We start from the raw sequence: 14,749 nt of genomic DNA, 5'->3' as shown, positions 1-14,749 counted from the left end.
AAACGGAGATTACCTACAGTCACCTAAATAACTGTATGTGTCAGCATTGTGGCGTGAAAACAAGCACGGTGACCCCCTCTTGTTACTACGTTTTTAATATCTCCTTGTCCTGTAACAACAGCTTACCATGTTTCATCGGAAATCTATGGCGGGTTCTTTTACTAGGGAATCCCCTTAATTTCCGTAACCAATTTGGAAAGCTGGCATTTTTCCACTCCGCAAAGGCAAATCAGTAATGCTCCAAACATTAGCTTTCCCAATTTGCTATGGCGGTTAATTTACCTTTTATACCAGCTTCAAGTTGATAACAAGCTGTAAGTGTTCAACAAGTGACCATCGACGCAGCAAAGAGAGTGTCTTTAAAGACTAACAGCTTTATTCATTTAAAATGAAGCCCGATTGGAGGTTGGTTCAGTAAAATGAAATTACCGCTGATGCAAAAGAGAAGAAACACAAACAAGGATTCCAATAGATAAGGGGAAAAAATGATTTTCATTTACATCATACGGCCAAAAAGTTACATTACTTCCACACTCGGGGAGTAAAGAGCTTGAAAAAAACATAATTTCATTTAAAACAATTCACCCCATTCCTATAGTTTTCTGTGTTTAATCTGAGTGTCTGGTCTAATCGGCGCTGTTTGTGGAATTGTCTATACAAATTACTCATTCCTCGTCAGTTTTCTTTTTCTTTTTCTTCTTTTTCTGTGGTTCTCTAGATTCTTCACTCACGACAGGTACAACTTCGTCATCTTGTTCTTCAGCCTTTCTTTTCTCTCCTTTCTCCTTTTTCTTCTTTTTCTTTTTGCTTCCCTCATCATGGCCATTTTCCACTAGTGTAGAATCGTCCATCGCTGATTGCTCTTCATCTTCGGCAGCCTCTTGCTTTTCTTTTTTCTCCTTCTTTTTCTTCTTCTTTTTCTTCTTCTCGCTCGATTCATCGTTCGCCGCTTGACTTTTCTCCTCAAACTCAGCAATAGCTTCTTTCATAACATCAATATTCTTTCTTGGAGCTTCGCCCGTCTCGTAAAATTTCAGCCGATCCTCGACCTGGTCATGTAATTTCTGACCAAATACACTCGACTGTGTTTCTGTTTGTAGAAAAACATAAAAAGATCAATCATCAATAATCGCTAAACTTATTTGCAATTTCAAGTAATCAGATCTCAGTAGACCCACATTATAAGCGCCGCATTTTAGGGTTGAACCTCAATGTCTCAGCTCGAGTTGAAAAGTACTCACCGTACTGTGTAAAACAATATAAGTAACTGTTTCAGTGGCTTTTGCAAGTACTAATTAGAGCTAGAAAAAAAAAATCAGGTTTTGATAGGATTTAAACCACTGTACTTTGTACTAGAAGTTAGAAATTTCCCCACAATGCAAGCATAGTGGACTCAATTATAAATTTTCAAGTGGAAGGACATTCAACAACTAGAGCTTCTGTTTGCTTTTAAAGTAGTACTAACGTACCTGAAAAACAGTCAATTCTTGAAGCAATGGAACATTTGTTTGCCAAGTATCTAGAAACACGTCCCTTGTTCTTGGCACCAGCCCGGCCAATAAATGAGGAGTGGAAAATGAGGCCATATTTGGGAGTGTTTCCTTTTTTCTTCAGAGCTCTAGAAAAAGAGAGAGACGACACAATATAAAGGAATTCTAGTCTCACTCCCATAGCCACAGTACCACGTTTTCAAAAAGTTGTCATTAGAATTTTCATTTCATCTAAAAGTTATAACTAAAAGTACAATTTAACATAAACCTTTCAAAGAAAAGTCACCAGTACCACATGAATGAAATGCTGGTTGAATAGTAAAAAAAGCCAAAACTGTTACCATCGGGAATAAAGAAGCATATATCATTTTCAGGTTTACCTGAAGAGAGCTTTCTCAGCTCCTAGAATTTGAACTGTTGATGCTGGATACTTAGCAAGATTTGTCAGGCTTCCAGCATGAGAAATCAATCGAGCCCCAACCTGAAATATTAAAATGAATGACTTCACATAACTAAAAGCTAATTCTGGACATAAAAAAGGTAAACAAAGGCACCAGTTCCTGAAATATTAACAGTTATCAGGCACATAACCTGAACAGAAATTACACGAAGGGAATAAAGTGGAATCCTGTTTTCCTGAACACTCAATTTCTTGAACCTATTGACAACTCAAACCAAACTTCATTTCTCCTGGACTTGTTTGCATGTAATTTAACCCCCATACATGCATATCCTAGTCTACGAATAGTCCCTCTTTCACTTAGTCTGTTGAGTAAACCGTAAATAAACCATGAGGAAAAAATGGCCGAGCAACTCTTTCACCTAGTCCATTGTGTGTGATGTGAAAGAAGACCATGAGAGGAAGAAAGGAATTGTGGGGGTGAGAAGTGCACTTCTCACCCCCAGGATTTCGTGAGCCATCTTTTTCTCGTGGGTTTTCTTTCGTGTCACTCACAACAGACTACTTAAAGGACTCCCCGTCGTCGATGTATATCCTGAACTTCAGATTTCTCAAACCGATATTTTCATTTCCCTTGAAGGTGCAAAAAATCCCAATTCCACAACATCAAGGCATGGAACTAAGGGTATCAAAGTTTGGAGTGTTTTATATGTAACAGACATGTCATGTGAGAGAACAGTGTTAACAACAACACATTGTTTTTTCTGCAATACTGATCAAACATAAGGAAATTCAATTCACTCACCTGCTCTCCAATGAGTGCAGACAGATTTGGTGCCACTTGGGTCATTTTGGAAACCAAATAAGTGTGGAGACTTTTCCTGTATTCTGCTAGTCCAATCACACGTGATGCAAAGGTCTGGATATTGATCAAGTCAATTGGAGATATATCCATTCCTAAACAAAAGGCAAGCAGGCAAAAACATATTCAATAATCTTGAAAACTTAACTTTTCTTTTACCCTAATCAGCCTGAAAACATTAACACAAACACAGCATCAGGGGCACGCATCTCGTTTATTACTCCATAACTTTCTTTTCAGTACTACATATACACAAGCTTGGGAGAATCCTACTTTTTATTGAGATGATTTTTCCTTTCTGAGTGTACTGTACATACCAAACTTTTGCAAAAGGCATTTTAAGGAGAAATAAGGAATTAATTGTGGTAGGGCTGCTAACAGGGTAACACTTTCACATTCTAGAGTCAAACCTGAAATGTAGCTCTAACTAATAATTTATCATACAATGTAAGTTTGTGACCAGTACTTCCCTATCACGGTTGAGTAGTCCCTCTTTCACTTAGTCTGTCAAGCTTGACTGTAAAGTCTTCTGCTAGTCTGTCAAGCGTGGCCATAAACGGCAAGAGAAAATGGCTGTGTGAAGTCCTTGCCCCCAGGATTTCTTTCTTTCTCTCATGGTCTTCTTTCACCTCATGCATGATGGACTAAGTGAAAGAGTTGTGTGGCCATTTTTTCTCATGGTTTTCTTTTACATCACGCACAATGGACTAAGTGAAAGAGGGACTACTTGTAATCTGGTTTTGGATACATGTACCTTTTGTGAATTTTGTTCACCTACCCATTGATGATTTAGAAGCATCATATATGGCCTTCGCTTTAGCTGAGTCCATTACTATCTCTTCTAGCCCTTCAATCATGTCTTCTGTCAGGTCCTTTCTTGACTTGACGTATTGAGCTGTTCTCGCATACATGTAGTTGTCAGACACTATCTTGACAAGCTCAGGAAAATGGTATGAATACCACTCTCTGGTAATGCAACAACAAAACACAAAATTCAAACTTCTAAATATCATTAGAGCTATACCTGACTGTACCTTCTGCAGCATATCAGGCAAGTTTGGTTGAGCCATGGTTTGTATTTTGGTGACACAACGTGGAACTAAATACTCATGGAAAGACCCATGACATTGTAGCCATATCAGGTCAGTGACTTGATATCCCAGGATATCAGGACAGGACTGATTGGCTCATAATTAAATAAAAATTAGAGTATGGCAGCTAGTAATGACTCTCCTAAGTGTAGTAATAGTGAAAAGACAATGTGTATCAGCAAAGCTGAAGGGTCATTTTGTGTCAATCAGAAGGATAAATGAGAACTACAGTACAATACAATTACAACTTGCTGCTTGCTGTTTCTAATCAGTTGAGTCAGCAAGGCTTACTAGTTGTATTCAAGATATAGAAAACATTTTCTACGTTCCTATTGCATTAAAGAAACATGAGAGGAAGCCTTGGTGAATGAGAAATATGTAGTAGAAACACAACCCACATGCAAGTGCTTTCGCAGTTTTATTTATCACAAATGTTTCTATAAACTGATAAAAATACTATTGTCTAGTTTCTATAACAAGATAGAGACACTATTTAATTTTGATAAATACTGGGAGAAAAAGAAATAAAAATCATTTTGATTATCATAGTGTAAATTCTCTTTGCACAGGCCACCATAACATCAATAGCTTGTGTTGGTTGTGTTTCCATCAAGTTATAGAAGTAGAGATGTTAGTGTGCCCTTGCCAACAGGGTGTTTACTAAAATTGCTTGAAATTGTTTTGAAGATCATTTAACCTTGCATTTTGATTGGTTCTTACTTACAGGGTCTGAAATTAACTTTTTTAGGCAGGCGCCAACTGGCGACTGAAATTTTTTTTCAGTCGCCATATGGAAAAATGTGGTCGCCAAAAAGTGTCGCTAGATGGAAAACTCTGCTCGCCAATTTTTCTTTTTAGAATCGGAACGAAGAGAACGCGTTTGAGGCCGCAATGATGGTGATTTTTCTGCTAACAATAAGATTAAATACAAACACGCTGATTATTTATACACCTACCACTGAAAACCCACAATGAACGAATCGAATGCCGGCCATATACGCAGTTTCTTGCGACTGCCAAATGTTTCAAGTCGTTTTTACACCTTCTCTTGTCTCTACCTTTTGGAGAAGAAATGTACCCGACTGAAAACTGCCGTTTGGTTCTTTGCTCTATGTGCAAAATGATCTTTCCTTTCGCGTTCTGTCAAGACGATCAATGAACCGCCATGTTGAATTTCGAAATCTTCCACTAATTTCTTCGTGGATGTTCCGTCTCCACTTTGTAATAAACTACGGAAAGAGTTCAGGACATCTTTGGACACCACATCGCCTGAATAAATGTTCATGGCAAAAGAACGCACGTGGCCTTCTGCGCCCACAATACGTATGTTATGGGAAACCGCTGGGAAAACATGGCGGCGAAGCTTCGCACTGATCGTAGCTGTGAAACGTTGTGGTAGATTTATAATAACAGGAAAGTTGGTTTTATACTTCTAAAGCAGCGGAAAGGTAAACAGTGAGTGATCAATTGGCGGGCGGCTTTGAATTTTATTTTAATCAATTTGGCTGAAAATCAAAGTTTGTGTAATTATCATGGCTTGAAATAGTTAATCGCCCGCTGACGACCAGCTGTGAAATTCTGGTCGCCAATGCAAAATTTTTAGTCACATTGGCGACCAGGAAAGCGTAATTTCGGACCCTGACTTATGATAATTAATTGGAGAACAGACGTATAGATGGCGTCATTAACTTTATTTTTGTCCCTTCATTATATGAAACAGATAGATTCCATGATCCTGTGCATCTGTGCAGTAATAGATCACAGAAGATGTCAAAATGTTTTAACAACATCAATGACACACTCGCCTGGCGGTTCATGTACTGCTTTTTTGTTTTTACCACATTTTGATGTCATCTGTGATCTGTTACTGAATACATGTATGGCAACATGGAATCTATTAGTTAATTACTGCCCTGTCTTAGACTGCCCCAACTAGGAGGAATACACTGTCCAATAACACAACAGAATGACCATAGCCTGGGATTGCACTACAGACCTCCTAATCTCACATCCAATGAACTAACTAACCAGCAATGTGCCTTTTAGAGGTGAATTTGAAAAGACCTCGGTCAGTGTAAAATGCAGACTGCAGACTGCAGACGGGTGGTAAGGGTAAAATGAAGACTGCAGACAGCAGACTGCAGAATGCAAACTGAGGGTAAAATGAAGACTGCAGACTATAGACTTTTTAACTGACTTGTGCTACTATTTTCACATTGAGAGCTAACCATACACAGGCTAACTGATGCATTACTTAGGCTAACCTGAGTGATATTCAGGCTACCTGGAGTGACATTCAGGCTGACCGGTGCAGACATTCACTGCAATTAGCGTAACTAATACTGTTTACGGTGATGAAATAACATATAGACTTAAAATATAGACTTAAAAAGTCTGTAGTACGCAGTCTACATTTTACCCTCAGTCTGCCTTTTACACTGACCAAAATGATCTTGATCATACCTGATTCTCATAGAGAATGTATTGATGTCCTTATCCAGCTGATCTAATAAACTGATGGACTGAATGATCATGTTGTCCACACGATGAACGTTGAACTTCACCTTTGCCCTAGAGTAGCTGTGCCCAAGACCCAGTTGAGCCTTGGCTGCCATAGGACCTGTTAGTCCCTTGATCATCTTCTCAAAATGAAACCTTATTCCTCTGAGAACTTCCACCACTAATCCTCCTGATTCACACTGGATGTTTACAGTCTCTTGAATAGCTGCTCCTAGTTTAGGATCAGCAACACCAAGAAGAACCTTGCTTTTCTTCTTTCCAGTTGGAACGTTAGCTTCCAAGAATGCCTTGAGGTCATCGTGAATAATACCTGAAGTAAACGGAGCAATACTTATGAACTGCTGTTACCAGACCTATTTCTCACACATTGCCATGCATCTCTTTGAATTTCAGCTCCAAAAACAAGGTTTTTCATCAAGACAATAGCCTCTCTCAGACAATCAAGCAAAAGATTTTATACAACAAAAAATTTAAGACATGTCATTTGCATTAATTACTGTACAGGAACTCTGGATTTGCCAAACATTTTAAACCAAGCGAAAAAGCTATTTTGACAAAAAGGTAACAAGAAAAGAGCCATGAAGAACTCTATAATCCTTTAAGGCCCAAAGTCAATGGCTCCTTCTGCAGCAACCTAAGTATCCATACATATTATCTTTACTAGTCAGCACGTTTTTCATGCATATCAGTGTGCGATCAGTCTTGTTTTGTTTTGTTTGACTTCGATCACTGCACACTTCAGTATACCAAAACACGGTACCGAAATTCATCTGATTAGCAGTTTGCTCCCCAATGGACTAAAACAACCGTCCTTGTCAACGATAACCACTACAGTAAAAACTTTCAGCCTACATTTTGAACTTCGAATATCTATAAGCTTAAGCTTAATTAGGATCCACTAAGCTTATAGCAAACAAAACATTTACAAACCGCTATCGCACAATCTCACTGCACTGTAATATTTCGCACACAAACCTTCCGATATGCAGTTGATGTTGTCTAAAGCATTCGTTCCTGATTTGAAGGGTGCAAATGATGCTAGTTTGACTAACTTTCCGAATCGAGAAAGATCGGCGACAGCCTCCTGTACTTCTGGCAGAAGCACTCCGATTTCTTCTTGTGCAATGACTTTAAACACTGCATAGCCAGAGGCATGCTCGTACAACACGAACAGAACCTAAAGGCAGGATAAGACATTGGAATTAGCCTACGAAAGAGAAAAATAGATGGCCTAGAACGATAAAAACAAGCACAACATTTCGCATCTTTACCCACCATGTTGAATTGTTCTTGCCTCGTGGTTCATTCTAGATCCCAGTCTCTTATGTGTTCGATCAAAAAAAAAGTATATATGTCCGCAATGCGTGCTAAATTTTGGCTCGGTAAAATATCTCGACTCTTCCATCAAATGATCTGGCTTTGGCGGGATGCGGTATGATAAAATGACCGCGGTGAGGGATATCCTGCAAACCTTTTGTCGGCGGAGAAGGAAGAGTCTTTGTCGGCAAGCGGAATCGGTAAAAGGTAATTGCAGCTAAAAGAGACTTTCCGCCATCATCACAAAAGGTACTAATTTTTCAAATAAATTCAAGGCTTTACTGCCTGTTTGACTTGTGTGAATGTTGTCAAAAGGCTATCATACAAATGTATAGAGTTCGTATGTGAATCCGATGTCAGATAACTTCAATATTATTCGCTTTCTGAAATATGAGACAAACAAAAATCGAAGAAATCAAGAAAAAGATTTTAATGGCCAAATTTGAGGGATGTACTCGAGCCAGAAGACGTGTGTATTTTTGCAGTTTTTCATTCAATTGTCTGTTTATTATAACGGAATTTGTTTCTTTCTAAATTTATTCACAATTGCATAAACAGTCCCGTCTTAGCCTACTTAACCTGCCTTTCCGTACGTAGAGCTCCAATTTGCGCGCAGCCAGAATGCGGAAGAAGCTCTTCCTACGGAATGCTCGCAACGTAGGCTATCCGGTTACATTTTAATTCACTAGGAGAAAAACGAGACAGTAAGAGACAACGGTATTGATTTGAAGGGAAAAGGGGTTTAAATAGTTGCATAAATGGGACTAAAGCTACCTGTAAGAGAGCTTTTAATGTCGTCTAATCTCTGACCCTACACTTTAGTTTACGGTGATTTCTCTTTTGGTCCGACGAAAAGCTTTAAGCTCGTAAACATCAGACTTCTAGTTTGGCTCGACGAATTATTCCTTTTACGAACGTTACATTGAGAAATCAGTTAAGTGTAGTGAACACTCTTCCGGGGCAAATCCGCCGCCATGCTAGTGAAGACTCTGTGAACGAAATTCGTCGAGTCAACGCCCAACAAGTGAGCAGTAATTTGCCCCAATAAGTGTTATTCACTTCATTAGCCACGCAGCAAAACAAGTTCTTTAGTTATTTCGCAACTCAAACTTCCTGGCCGATACGTTCCAAGTTACGAGAGTCAAAATTGGGAAATTTGACAGTCTCCATCATTCATATTCCAGATAATATTCTAAATGTTGACAAACGTGGAAGAAATCGTAATAAGTCGGTTCATCTTAGTTCTTATGTCTCTTTAATCAGCGCCCCTGTTGGTATCAGGTTCTATTGCTTGTAAAAGGGCCACCCTGATATAAATCAACTAAAAGTACCTATCTATCTTCTGCACACGACAGTTTATTCAATATTGACTGTTAAGAAGAACTAATAACAAGAGCTAATTATGCAGTTATAAATTCAGATAGCACAAGACAAGCACGTCGGAAGATAGATCATTTTAAGAGGTTATTTCACGGAAAGACAGAAAAATTATCTCCTTTTTTCAAAAGAATAATCATAGAAACACAGAAAAGTTATCAGTGTAGAATTCATGCTAGTATAACTATACTGTATATTCTACGTAAGCAGTTTCTACCTCTCATGTGTCCTATAAATAAAGGTCACACTGACTTATATCACAATATTCATCGACTGTGATTCTGACCCGTAGTTCGGTGATATTTGATAAGCAGTCTTTAAAGGAATGGGAAAGACTGGTGGAAGAGTCGATCTCAGATCATCCCTTCGAACACTAGCAAGTTCAGTATTTCACGACTTGTCGTCCGCAGTGGCAAGGGCGTTATTTTCTTGTTCAAAACGTTTAGAGCCCTTCCTATGTCAAAAGAGCAGGGGGACATGGGTCTCTGCCCTAGGTTCATTAATGATATGATTTAACAACTACTGAGCTGTAATCCAGTCTTTAGGATCCTGAACACTTGAAGGGCTTCCGACTTTTACCATACAAGCAGAAACCAGCGCCAGCTGTCCGAAACACTTCAGGTCAGTACGGCAAGAACTCGTCATGATGGCGAGCAACGTCTCTGCCCGAGACAGCACACAACTGTCAATCTTGTTTGATCAAACGAATAAGGTTCATGCAAGGTGCTCTCTTAGAGACCTTAGTGGTTCCTCGCGAGGGTCCATAGATACTTCTCCTTTCGCCGTCTCTAATTCCACCTCTTTTATGACTGCGGCGTTTTGGGAACAACATTCATCGGGTCATCATATGTCTCATCCTCTTCACCTTCAGTCTGTCACAAGAAAGCAAAACGTTTTACTGAGGCGAAGAAAATGGTAAAAAAAAGCAGGTAAAGATAAAGACATTCTTATTCCCACCCATTCTCACTCCAAGGGACAGGAAGAAAGGAAATAAGTAACGAGGTCGAGAGTGAAGAAGCTAAAGCAGCTGAAGTTTTCGATTGGACATCTACCAGTTAATCAACCTTGAATAGTTGGGCACAATGGTAAAATGGAAGAGTTCGCCGGGTTTCTGGTTCGTGTGTCTGATATGTGAAGTGATGGAGAGAGTTGCAACAGAGATTGTCCAACGTTTGGATGCAAAGAATCACAGAGGTAAAAAAGATAAAGCCGTTTCAGTACTTGACTACTAAACGTGGGAATGCACGTACCAGACGTCATTCGAAGAATTGAAAGGATTTAAAATCCAAGGATAGATTGAAGAAATTGATAAGCAATATTTCGAATAGAGGAGCTAGTTTTGGACAGAGCCCAGTTCTGTTTCAGTCATTTGGTTATTTTGTCCTTGGGTGATAACCTCCAAGGACCTTCTACACCCTCTTTCATAGTTAGTCTCGCCTCTAAGTAACCGATGATGATATTATTGCACTGCCTGGTTATCAGATTCCTACCTTAATGTAAGACATTCCCCATTGGGGTGATGTGGGGTCACCATGTCCTTCTCCTGCGAAGAAACAATTCCACATTTACTACATTAACCCGAGCTTATGAGAAACACGATGACGAGTAAATGACAAAAACTACGTCGAATTTTATTTACTATTCTATTTTTTTTTTTTCAGTTTTTTAAAAAGGAGTTGAGTCTATGGCCTTCCACATAACGTTTGGGTGACTAATTTTACGACATCCTTCTTACATCTTTAGTAAACTTAACATAAACCATCATTCCTTTCTCAACAGGCAATGCTTGTCAGCATGAGATGAAGCACTTATGTTATTAGTCATTCTGAATTGTTGTAATACCCCTATAGGCAGCCCGTGTTTGCTACAAGGCTTATAGAAGAATAAACAACAGAAAAAGGCACAATAAGGCTGAAGGATGAGCAAATAATTTCTTTTGTGTTATTCCCTTAAGCTTTCAAGCCAAGTTAGAATTTTTAGATATCTGAATTGGTCTATTGAGGCTAAAATAGGGGAAAATCCTTGTTTACAATATTTGCCTCATTAGCATAGGCAGTTCAGTTTCTGATGGAGCTACAAATAAATCAGTTCTGAATATTGAAAGGTCATACTACGATTAACTTTGCCAATGAATATGAGCCTGATGTATTGAATACTTTTTGTGCAACGCGGGTTTAAAAACTCAAAATGTTACAAAGAACGTATGAGCTCATTAGCGCTTTTGCCACCCAGAAATTTTGCAGTTTTTGAAAGACAACATCTCGTTGAATATTACACCCAAAGAGCTAAAACTTTCACCATGTATTAAGTTTTACTAGCTCTTTAGCTGCCTGGAGTCAATTTATATCTAACAAGTTTTCTTCTGTGCGTAAAGTCGTATGCAAATGAGCAAAAATGTAAACAATGACGTCAGTAGTGCCCCTATATTTACATCCGCTTAGAAGATTACGGAAGGTGCACCAGAACGACGAACTATGGGCAAAAGGACAATAAGCGCACTCGCTTCGCTTGGTTTTTTTGCTAGACTGCAGAAAATTGTCTCTGGGCACTAAAACACAAAGCCAGAGTTTTCAAATTCTTCCGGTTTGAAGAGCGTTTTCCAAAAAGTCCTTTTTCGTGACGTATTAGTGTAGACGGAAGGCCTAACCGGAGGAAAAAAAGCTGCGTTTCCAAATTCCTCCGGCCTAGTGTGGAATATCCCAAAATGGGCTCTCTGAGGTGTGGAAAATTCACAATGTTTTGTTGCAGAGTCATACCTCACTCAATGCAATGTCCGGTTATCGATGCTCTTGTTATATATGTAAAAAATTATGACACCACATGGTATATACTTCGGCTAAACTTTAATTTTCACACGGGTCGTTAAAAGTTGCAGAGATTATTATATGAATGAGAAAATTACTTCACTGTGATTGGCTTAGAGGAAGCCAATTAATCGTTAATTCGTAATTTGCATTGTAGCGCAAATTAACGCGCACGCGATGGCAATTTTCTCAGTCATGAAATGACTAATCGTATGAAAGCTCGAGGAATTAAAAATTTATGCTACACATGACTATGGAAATTATTTCAATTTGCACTCGCCCTAAGGCTCGTGCAATTTTGAGAAAATTTTCAAATACCACTCGTAGCGTAAATCCTTAATTGCACTCGATTCATACGATCACCTATACTAATCTAAATTATTCCACCAATCTATCTTGAATTCTTCCTTCACAACAACGGTCAATTGATTTTTGTTGCTATCTCTCGACATCTTGATCTGCGAATTTCGTCTTTCAAGTCCAGGAAATCTAACGAAATGGTTCGCGCAAATAGTTTTTTTTGGTTAACTGGACAAGCACGAACACTGAATATCAGTAAATCCAGTTTTGTGATAGATAACTTAGTCAAGAGTAATACATCATGTACAATTTTCCGAAACAACAAAACAGTTGGAGAGCTGTTCCTCGAAGTTTACAAGAGCGTAATTTCGCTTACTCAAACAGCGCATGATGGATCATGATTGATCATTATAGCCAATGGCCCGGGTTTGTTTGTTTTTCTGTTCACACCTAAAAATAACACTGAAAGAAAGCTTTCAGTCAGTAATATCGAAGGAAAAGTTTGTAACCTAAATTTTCAGCGTTCATGCAAGAAAAAAATATATAAATAAATAAATTGCGCTAATTGCATTTGAAAATTCAAATAAATCGAAATGACATGTAGGTTTTCTTGCCTTTGTGCCCAATAGCTAAAAAGTTTGTTTCGGCGTGAACAGTTTTGCAAAGATATGAAAATAATGTGAATTCAAGAATCATATCTTTGAACAACAAGTCCTTCAGCCATGCATGTAATTTTGAGTCTTAATAGGCTAAATGAATTCTACAGTTTTCATCTCATTTTCCAGCTTGCTGCTTAAAATAATGAAGTCACCAAACGTAACGGGAAGAGCGATTCCAACGACAGCATTCATAATTAACAGATAAGAAAACGCCTGAAAGGCTTGCGTGGAGAATAACTGCGTCATGGCTAAGCCAATACACATTAAAAACAAAGCTACAAATAGCACGGTTCCCTTATTGTTCCTACAACGGGTTAGCAAAGATGTTCTCGGCATCGGATGGTTAGGAGCGATGCGGTCGAGATCCAAACTCGGCACGCTCGATCCACAGGCCACAAGTAGTAGAACAATGATGGTTACCACTACGATCACGCTGATGTTCATCACATAAAATGCTAACTGCTGATCAAAACAAATGTAGCATCGTAAAATTACAGTAACAGAGAATCCCAGTGCAAGAACAGCCGTTCTGAAAAGTGTACACGTGGAAAATGGCTCTCGGCTTTGATCCACCGACGCCAGGGTATTGCGAGATTCCATCGCTAAAATTACCATCAAATTTCCACCCACGAAAAATGTCACGACGGTCGACACTAGCACGTAGACCACACTGCAATATTCTACTCGCTGCACATCGAGTTTCCTCCAAGCGTCCACTGTGTTCATGGCAAGGACCGTGACATGGTAGACAGTCTGACAAATCCCCACGGGCCAGATGTTCTGGAGAAATGTGTACTTCGTTTTGTTTTTCAAGCACGACAACAGCATTCGTGAGTTGAAGAAGACTCCCACCAAACCAACACCTGTTATTAATGGGACGTAACTCGAGGCCATACTAAACAGACCTTTCGCTCGCTCTCTTACGTAAGTAAAGGTCTGCTAAACTTGCTTTCCTCAAGTGTTTGTTCAGCTTTTTTTAAATTTTCACCAGACGATTCAACTCGAAAAACTGGATTTGCTCACAGTCGTGCTATCGTTTACCAAACTTACAAATCTTTAAGTGTTACGAGCTTGGATACGATTACAACGCTGACTTAGCGCTCGTAATGATATTTCCCACTAGTTCTCACCTGTATTGGTTCCGTTTGAAACAATTGCATAAGGACTGAAACAAAACAAATAATGACAGGAGTTCAGTCATATGTACCGGTAACTTAGCGACGCATTGAATCCGAGTGTGTTTTGTTAAAAAGCACAAAAACTGACGACTGCCGTACGTAAACGAGCTTTAAAAGTAAATAAATAGGTTTAAAATACAATTCAGTTTCTGCCGCATACAGTAAATAATAGGTACCAGAGAATGATTGAACATTGCGTGTTGCTAATAAGTCACCGATATTGGTTACATAAGTAGGGATAAAGAATGTGGATTATTTTACTATCGTTCATAAAATAAGGAATGAGAAAACAACCTCTGGTTGATGCACTGATATTTGCCAGAGGAAGTTATCTGTTCCGAGAGCTCGAAAACTGTGAGCTTCGTGGAACAGATAACGTCCCAGTACAAATATCCGTGCATAATTTTCTAAGACGGCCGACTATTGGCTGTTGCATTCATTATCTTTCAGATCTTATCACGCCAGACCTCCCTTTGGGAATAAATAGCGTGACTGTGGTTCGTATTCAAAGACACGCAAATGTCCAGTAATCTAACATGTGCATCTGTTGGGTTCGATTGGCGATCAATGCAGTAGTCAGCTGGATCTGTTCCGATTCCTAAATTGTACTTCTCCGTACGCAATACCTGGTAAACTTCACACTGTTCAGTTCTGTTTATTTACGTTAGGGAATCACACGCAATCGAACGTTCACATTTGTTCATTCTTTTTGATTGAGTTCGATCACCTACGGTTTTACAATAGCGTGTTT

At 39.0% G+C, this 14,749-nt stretch overlaps 2 protein-coding genes across 2 annotated transcripts in view; both read right to left on the bottom strand.

The window, feature by feature from the left end:
• Positions 1-598: 598 nt before the first annotated feature.
• Positions 599-7,656, bottom strand: LOC145478257 (nucleolar protein 56-like). The gene is made up of 8 exons (XM_081456212.1): positions 7,639-7,656; positions 7,339-7,540; positions 6,307-6,673; positions 3,531-3,718; positions 2,696-2,847; positions 1,871-1,971; positions 1,470-1,618; positions 599-1,090 (listed from the first exon to the last, which is right to left on the bottom strand). The coding sequence occupies exons 1-8, from the start codon at positions 7,639-7,641 to the stop codon at positions 666-668; spliced, it is 1,587 nt and encodes a 528-aa protein (XP_081312338.1). The 5' UTR covers positions 7,642-7,656; the 3' UTR covers positions 599-665.
• A 1,397-nt stretch (positions 7,657-9,053) lies between these two features.
• Positions 9,054-14,749, bottom strand: part of LOC145478268 (STAGA complex 65 subunit gamma-like) — a 20,397-nt gene continuing 14,701 nt past the window's right edge. Inside the window, exons 10-12 of the mRNA XM_081456231.1 lie at positions 13,951-13,985; positions 10,548-10,600; positions 9,054-9,929 (exon numbers count right to left, since the gene is read on the bottom strand). Of these exons, the coding sequence (XP_081312357.1) occupies positions 9,861-9,929; positions 10,548-10,600; positions 13,951-13,985 (157 nt within the window). The 3' untranslated portion in view covers positions 9,054-9,860. The remainder of the gene's footprint in view (positions 9,930-10,547; positions 10,601-13,950; positions 13,986-14,749) is intronic.

This window comes from Orbicella franksi, chromosome 2 (genome assembly GCF_964199315.1).
Source record: "Orbicella franksi chromosome 2, jaOrbFran1.1, whole genome shotgun sequence".
Lineage (NCBI taxonomy): Eukaryota > Metazoa > Cnidaria > Anthozoa > Scleractinia > Merulinidae > Orbicella > Orbicella franksi.
This window is presented reverse-complemented; position numbering and strand designations above follow the sequence as displayed.

Excerpts from the sequence above, each read along its gene's own strand:
- LOC145478257 (XM_081456212.1), bottom strand. Across the intron at positions 3,719-6,306 it reads ACATTCTCTATGAGAATCAG|AGAGTGGTATTCATACCATT; the intron begins GTATGATCAAGA and ends TTGCATTACCAG. Across the intron at positions 2,848-3,530 it reads TGCTTCTAAATCATCAATGG|GAATGGATATATCTCCAATT; the intron begins GTAGGTGAACAA and ends CCTTTTGTTTAG.